Genomic DNA, 7,429 nt, shown 5'->3' on the forward strand with positions numbered 1-7,429 from the left:
TCAGTATGGTTGATCAAATAACACTGGAGCTGTCTTTAATTCTAAGCTTGCTGTGTAAGAAAGAAAGAAAGAAAATAAAAGGTAAAAAACTACTGAAAATGAGAGTTCACAAAGATTAAATATTACCAGTTGATCATTACACAAGATTCACAGACACTCCAATAATAAGCATAAGAGCAAAAGATGAGCCACATCACATGCTATACGTCTTGGGTCAGACAGCCTGAATGGAAAAATGACAACAGCCAATCAGACCCAGACATCATCTAAATCAGAAAAACAAGGCTTGACTTCTCTAAACCCAGGCGTTTCACACCCACATGTCTTACAAACGCTCCATAAGATGTTGCCCAATGCACAGAGGACCTCAACTATGTTAAAACTTCTGATATTTTTTCTACTCTTTAGGACAGGTGTGTTTGCTCTGGAAGAGAGATTTGTTCTGCAAAGTTAATTATTACCTTATATTTATGAAAGGGTGTTTTTCTGATCTGCTCTGATGGTCCTGCTTGTGCTTTTTCTTCTCAGGCTTCATCACATCTGCTGCTGTAGTTCAAAAGAAAGTCCTGGAGACCTTCGCTGCAGGTGAAACTGTAACTTTAGAGTGCTTGATATCTGAAGACCAAGAGAACTACGTCTCCTGGTTCAAGCAATCTCTGGGAGAAGCTCCAACATGCATCCTCAGTCTCTATACTGATGTTTTAACGCCAACGTTTTACGGAGACTTCAAGAACGACACAAGATTGACAGCTGTAAAGAAAAATAATTATTTTACTTTAATTATAAAAGACTTAAAGCCATCAGACACTGGAATCTATTACTGCGGTGCTCGTGACTATGATGATATAACTTTCGGTAATGGGCTGTTTTTAAACTATAGAGGTAAGTAAACCTAGAAAAACTATATATATATAAAAGATATAATGTATAATCCTATTCTAATTTTAGGGGTAAATACAAGACAACATCACATTAAGCAGTTCTTGTCAGGAGTGGACTTGAGTACTGGAGTAAATGAGCATGAGTTTAACCCAGGAGACTCTGTGAATCTTCACTGTACTGTTCTCACTGAAAGATGTGAAGGAAATCACAGCATCTACTGGTTTAGACAAGAATCAGGAGATACACATCCAGGAATCCTTTACAAGCATGGAAACAGAAACGATCAATGCAATAAGAGCTCTGAGAAAGATTTCCATACACAGTCTTGCATCTACAATCTCCCCAATCTCAGTTTAACTGACGCTGGGACTTACTACTGCGCTGTGGCCATGTGTGGAGAGATACTGTTTGGAAATGGAAGTAGGATTGATATTGGAGGTGAGAAAATTATTTATATACAATACATTAAATCATTTTAATTGCAGTTTGAATATTTTGACTTTTTTAAATCTTAGAACCAATTTCTGAGATGGCCTGGACTGACTTAAAGGTCCCAGTTTTGGTAGTAACAAATATATTGTGCTTGGTGATCATCGCTATCCTTCTATGTAAGAGAACACAAAAACGACAAGAAACATTTTCTGGTAAGCCATTTGTATTTTAATAATATTGAGACAATATTGTACGATAATGTTGATTATTAGAGCATTACTGACACTAATCATATTACATAAAAATAAAAAGTATAACTGTCCAAAAGAAATCAACCTGAATTTAATGTTCAACTGTAAAATACAACAAAATGTTGATTTTATCATTGAGATGTGATTGAGAGGTTTGATTACTTACTGCAAAATACACATGTACATACAGTATAACATACAAAAATGTGTAAATATCATGTCATAACAAAAAAGAAAGCATATTCTGCATATTCTTTGCAGAAACCCAGCCATTACAAACAACACTTTCTTCATCTCCTGCTAATGAGGTAAAATTTAAATATACTACATTGCTTTGTTTTATTCGTTTAGCTATGTATACTGAGTACTTTGGTGTTGGTTTTAGGGTGTACCAGAGGAGATAAGCTACGCAGCGGTACATTTCCCTGGAAGAAACACAAACAGACACGAGACTGAAAGAAGCTCAAGCACACATGTAGTGTACTCAGCTGGGAGAGGTTACAGTAGTAAATAATAATTCTGTGATATAACATTTAAATTAAACTAATATTGCCCTATGTGTTCATTAGTTGTATTTGATGTATCTGAATGCTGTTGTGAGCTCTAATAAAACAAACGGCATTGTCTTACAAAAACATGATTCTATTATCATCTACAACAAGCCAGTTACAGTACAAACACTGAATGATTCCTCAAGAAACAAAGTTTTAAATTCATTGGTGGAAAAACATTTCATAAAAAGGTATTTCTAGTTGCTGAGAGCCTTATTCTTTCACAAAGAAATGTCTTATATTAGTGAACTTATCAAATTGAAATATTGCAATTTACTATACTATGTTTATGACTAAGAGGGGCAAAATACAGACATCTTCAATGTGTGGCCCTCAATAAAAAAATCTGCTCTCTTTGTTCATGGCCACTCAGTTACACTAGCAGGGTTTTTTTTTTTTTTACATGCATATGTATTTAGGTTTCACTTTTAAGCAGTGTAAGGCATTTTTTTGAAAAAGACTATAACACACAAATGAGCTTATCTGAACCAGATGAAGTAGAATTTCACTGGTTTACTGATGATAACATTTGTCTATTTAGCTCCCCCTGCTGTTGAGAATCGAAATTGCAATGAATGGCGCTGAATTGGTTAATATCGATGGCTCGAGAATCAATTATTCTCTCGTGCAGGGGCTGCTTCACTGCATTATGTGAGAAAGCGGTATTCTTTATAAAAGAAGCACTTCAGAAATAGTTGAAATTGCATTTATCAGGACTATAATAGCCTAGCCTACATATTTTAAAATTGTATCATATATTGCTGCCATAATAACCATTTCAAATTTTTACGTGCTTTCTTCTCTTTCCCATTTTTGTTCGCTGAGGTGGAGCTGTGATGAAATATTGTTCTCTTAAATACTTTCCAGCATTTCAGTAATAAAAGTGTACATCTTACGTACGGTGCTCGGCAGTGATCAAAAAGGATTTAAACAGTGAATTTTTAATCTCTTCTTGTAAACTCAGAGATGTGAATTCAGACTGCATTTAAATTAGGCTACCACACGACCTGTTTGTCAAAAAACAGTAGGTAATTTGGCCAGGGATTTTTTCGCGGGTTGGGTGAGAAAAAACATTGACATTATGGATTTGGACGGCAATAAAATCACTGACTTACCCCTGTAAATGTTTAAAATACCGGACGAGCCCATGAGAAACAGTTAGCGTCTGAATAGGACTTAACTGACAGTATGCTTTCACTGGTCTTTGAAAGCGTTCTGCCGACGCCGCCGTTTTTTAGAACAACTATTCACTGTATCGCTGCCATAGTTTGAGCAAACTCCCCACCACAATCATTCCCTTTAAACAGAATGATTTCTGGCAGGACACTGGAGCTCCCCCTCCGTGAACCAGGCTTTATATTGAAGATCATCACCACTGACCCAAAACCAATGACCAGCCATTAAGCGCAGGCCAGTCCACACATAAGCTGTCTGAGATGTTATGGTGTTATTTATCACCTCTGCCATAATCGTCTGAGATAGACTCGCCAGGTCAGTTCTGTCTGCAGTAGTCCAGGGCTTCATCCCACGTCTTATTCTTGTAGACCAAAATTGGGCCAACGAGCTCCATACAGTAAAATGACAGCGTCTGAGAGCACGTAATATTGTGCAGTTTAGAAGTGGATTGTTTTAGCCCGCCACACTCTGCAGTATCACCATTCGGTAGTCCACTATCCCAGTTGTCAATTGCTTCCACTTCACCTCCAGACCAGATCCATTCTCCTGGGTTGTTAGGGCTTATGTATAGTCCAATCCAGTTAAATTGAGATGTGAAATCCGTATCCCTAGAGATCAGTTGTGCCTCTTCTTTATTAACAGTGGACAGGTCATCATGGTACTTTCTGCAGTACGTTTGTGCATCTTTCCAGGTCATTTTTTGGATCACAAAAAAGTGTGTTCTGAGACTGAAATTCAGTCTAAAGAGACTCAAAAGAAAGAACACTGTGACTACAGCCTTCATTTCTATACAGATGATCTACACTGTAATGCCTTTGTGTGTGCTCAGCTATAATGTTATCTCAAATGAGAGACCAGTAAATAAGGCTGCAGAGCATTGGCCAATCAGAAGGCCACACCCTTTAAGAATTTGTGTAACAAATATTTAAAGAAATCATTGCAAATATGCTGAGAGAAAAGAAAACATGTGATCCATCCAAGCAAAATTAAGAGTATAACAACCAAATAGTGTCCATGATTTTACATAAATATACAGAAGAATCTTTATAATAATAAAAGAAAATGATTTTTTCTTAAAAAAAAATTCTAGGGATGGGTATCATAGGATTGTGGTTTATTGATGGTTCCATTAAAATTATTTGAGTATTTTAAGAAAGAAATGTTTAGAATAATAAACTGCTTCTTTTTTTCTTTTTTTTTACAGAATTTATTGCAGTGGCATAAATGCAACTTATTAGCTGGTCCTAATAAGCTACTAAATAAACCAAATATTTAGCAACATATTTTCATTCATTCATTTTTTATAAAATACCACTGAATACAACATAGTTCTTGGTGACAAAATTTACAAATGAATCCCTCTCACTTATTATTTATTGGTGTTTTGGATTCAATAAAAAGACCCGTTAAATATGAGTCCGTCTTTCGGATATGCACTGGTCACGTTAGGGCTAGGCTATACAGTATTTGATACTACTAACTGAACAGAATAAACTAATATGAGTCTTTTGTTTGTGAACCCGACAACACTAATTTGCACTGTATGATTTTGATTCACTACACACAACAGATTCATAAGAGTCGATCGTTTTAACCCTTGTGCATCCTTATGGACATTGTCTTTTTCAGTTTTTTTTTTATTTTATCACTTTGCCTGTGTTAATGCTAAATGCATAAATTTTGGCACAGGTGTGTATTTTTATTGGAATTTTACTATTTCACCCCCATTTCCTTTAAAAAAATCTATTTTGCACTAGTTACACAAAATATTTCCTCTCAGTGCCTTTTGGACAAAAATGTCCCCATTGAAACCCATTAAAACGGCAATTTTGAATCCCAGGGCCATTTAACTATAAAATGATTCAATCTTTGTTAATAGGCTTTCATTCTGTTGGCAAGGCTTCAAAATTGTAATTTTTACTATTTTTTTACCAGATGGTGCCATTTTTTCAGGTTTGGCCTATAAAGCAAATACTCGCTTTATTCCTGTTTTCTGCTTCGGCATATTATAGAGCCAATTGGTTAAATTATGCAACGATAATTGTGTGGGTGTGTTGGTATGGATGTCAGAGTGTGGTTGGTATGTGTGTTATAAAAAAAAAATATGTGCGTGTTTGTAATATTGAGAGAGAAAAACTCAACTGCAAATAACAAATCCAATCACTGTGTGGACCAGTGGAGTTTTGCTGGCATCAAATGGGGGAAATCTGTTACTGCACCCAAACAAAATCAAAGATCATTTTTTGAGATATCATCCTCAAATTTGGAACATTTTTTTTTTTTGTACTTCAGCAATAATCTGCCATGGGTCTTCTTTAAAATGAGACCAAACTTAAGTCTGTGCTCCAAAGCTTCAAATTTTTATGACAGTTTTTTGACATGGACATTTTTGTCTCTATGTAGCCTACCTATGTGTAACTTTTTGTAATTGTGTTAGTCAAACACTCAGTGTTTGTCGGGCGGGAAAATGTGCTTTGAAACTTTACAGTTTTGCATTATGTAAAGTGCATGCCTAACAACCCCGCCAAACAACATTAAAGCATGTTATGGTTATGTGCACCATGATACTTTCAGTGTTTTCGTGTAGGTTAGCTGTTGCCTGTTGCAAAGTTTTTGAATCTTGTGTCTGTGACTTTATCTTCTGTAGTCATTCAGCAGCTGTACGAGCAGAAGACCTTCTTTATTGCTGCCAAAAATAGGACGCTTTTGCAGGTTCAACAGATAACAAATTCATATTTGTTTTTTTCTGCTGTAAAGCATCGTACAAATTATTATTATTTTTTTGGACTGGGTGATAGCCTAGGCTACTGTTCCAACGCAATTCAGTGCTTGAGCCGTCCAAATGATTCTGATCGAATCTCGAACCAATTCCAATTCCTAACCCGTTTGTCCTGCTCACGAAAAAGAACCGACTCATTTCATTCATTCATTCATTCATTCATTCACTTGTCGACCACAGATAGTTCTAAACAGATGTAAGAAAATACGGAACACACGACATGGCTGAAATAGGAAATATTATCCTGTCGATAAATCTCTCTTAACAGGCAATGACAGCATTTTATTGACATAGTTGCAACCAAGAGATGGCGAAAAATCCATCTCTCGAAAAAATGAAATGACACGTTAACAACATTTCTCCGGTTTCGAATCAAACGCAATTAAAGCAGTCACTAGCTAACAAATGTTTACAGAAACTATACACATCCAATACAAATTTATCGTGATAAAAAAGAATAGGTTACCAGAGATCCGGAATAGACAACCCACTAAACATTGGACGTCGGATGGACGTGCAGATCATGTCTATATTGGGTCCGTCGGTCCATGACCAATTCTGGACATCTATTCGACGTCCAAACTAGGTCCAGTATTTGGACGTCCAACCATGACCCAACTTGGACGTCATATTGACGTTCAACATTGGACCTTTGAACTGGGTAATTTTTTTGGACGTCATTTGGACGTCTATGACAGGTGCAGGAAATTTACATGATTACTAGGGGTGTAACGGTTCACAAAATTCACAGTTCGGTTCGATATATACGATACACTTTTGTCACGGTTCGGTGCGTTTTTGATACAGCAAAAAGAAAGAAATGCCAGGGAAATGTCCTTGATTTAATTTTTTTTATTCTTTTTTTTTTTTTATTAAAACTAAAATCATAAAGTATATTTTTTTACTTTGAGCAATTCTAGAGCTATAATTGACGAGCATATAAAACAAAACAGCTCCTTGGAAAAAATGAAATGTAATATTGTAGTAGTTATAAACAAAGGTTTATTTTAGTTCAGATTAACATTTGAGGGCAGCAATTGTATTCATAATGTCAAAATAAAACCGACGTAATGTTACTTGAAGGCATTATGCCTACTATTCCTGCCAAACTTCCATGGTTGCAGTTAGTGTTACTACAGTAAATCCATGGTGAATGTTGCTGATCTGTGGACACTGGATAGTTCATTCATGGCACGCAATACGGTAAAAAAAATGGTACTTCCGCCTACGTCAAGCGTGACCTTTTCAACTTAATTGCGTATTACGTGACGTCACGAACGCGCATCACAGAACAGAGCGAGGCAAGCATTTGTGCTTATAAAACTTAAACTTTTTTATTTATTTTTTAAATGACCGAT

The 7,429-nt window shown here is 36.0% G+C and overlaps 1 protein-coding gene and 1 pseudogene across 2 annotated transcripts; one reads left to right on the plus strand and one right to left on the minus strand.

Moving 5' to 3' along the window:
- Positions 1-328: 328 nt before the first annotated feature.
- On the plus strand, positions 329-2,176 carry LOC311079606 (uncharacterized protein). Its single transcript, XM_084109182.1, has 6 exons — positions 329-413; positions 529-882; positions 949-1,320; positions 1,398-1,526; positions 1,827-1,873; positions 1,951-2,176. Exons 1-6 carry the CDS (start codon positions 344-346, stop codon positions 2,077-2,079), a joined length of 1,101 nt encoding a protein of 366 aa, XP_083965308.1. The 5' UTR covers positions 329-343; the 3' UTR covers positions 2,080-2,176.
- Positions 2,177-3,415: 1,239 nt separating this feature from the next.
- Positions 3,416-4,076, minus strand: LOC311079898 (collectin-12-like; annotated as a pseudogene). Its single transcript has one exon. The product of its transcript is annotated as a collectin-12-like (transcript).
- Between the last annotated feature and the right edge of the window lie 3,353 nt (positions 4,077-7,429).

This window comes from Abramis brama (genome assembly GCF_963993115.1).
Source record: "Abramis brama genome assembly, chromosome: 3".
Lineage (NCBI taxonomy): Eukaryota > Metazoa > Chordata > Actinopteri > Cypriniformes > Leuciscidae > Abramis > Abramis brama.

What these genes read in the sequence shown, in the direction of transcription:
- LOC311079606 (XM_084109182.1), top strand. Translation starts at nt 344, where the DNA reads ATGTTGCCCAATGCACAGAGGACCTCAACTATGTTAAAACTTCTGATA. An exon ending in TTTTCTACTCTTTAGGACAG is followed by an intron (nt 414 to 528) that starts GTGTGTTTGCTC and finishes TTTTCTTCTCAG; the next exon opens with GCTTCATCACATCTGCTGCT. An exon ending in ACGACAAGAAACATTTTCTG is followed by an intron (nt 1,527 to 1,826) that starts GTAAGCCATTTG and finishes TATTCTTTGCAG; the next exon opens with AAACCCAGCCATTACAAACA.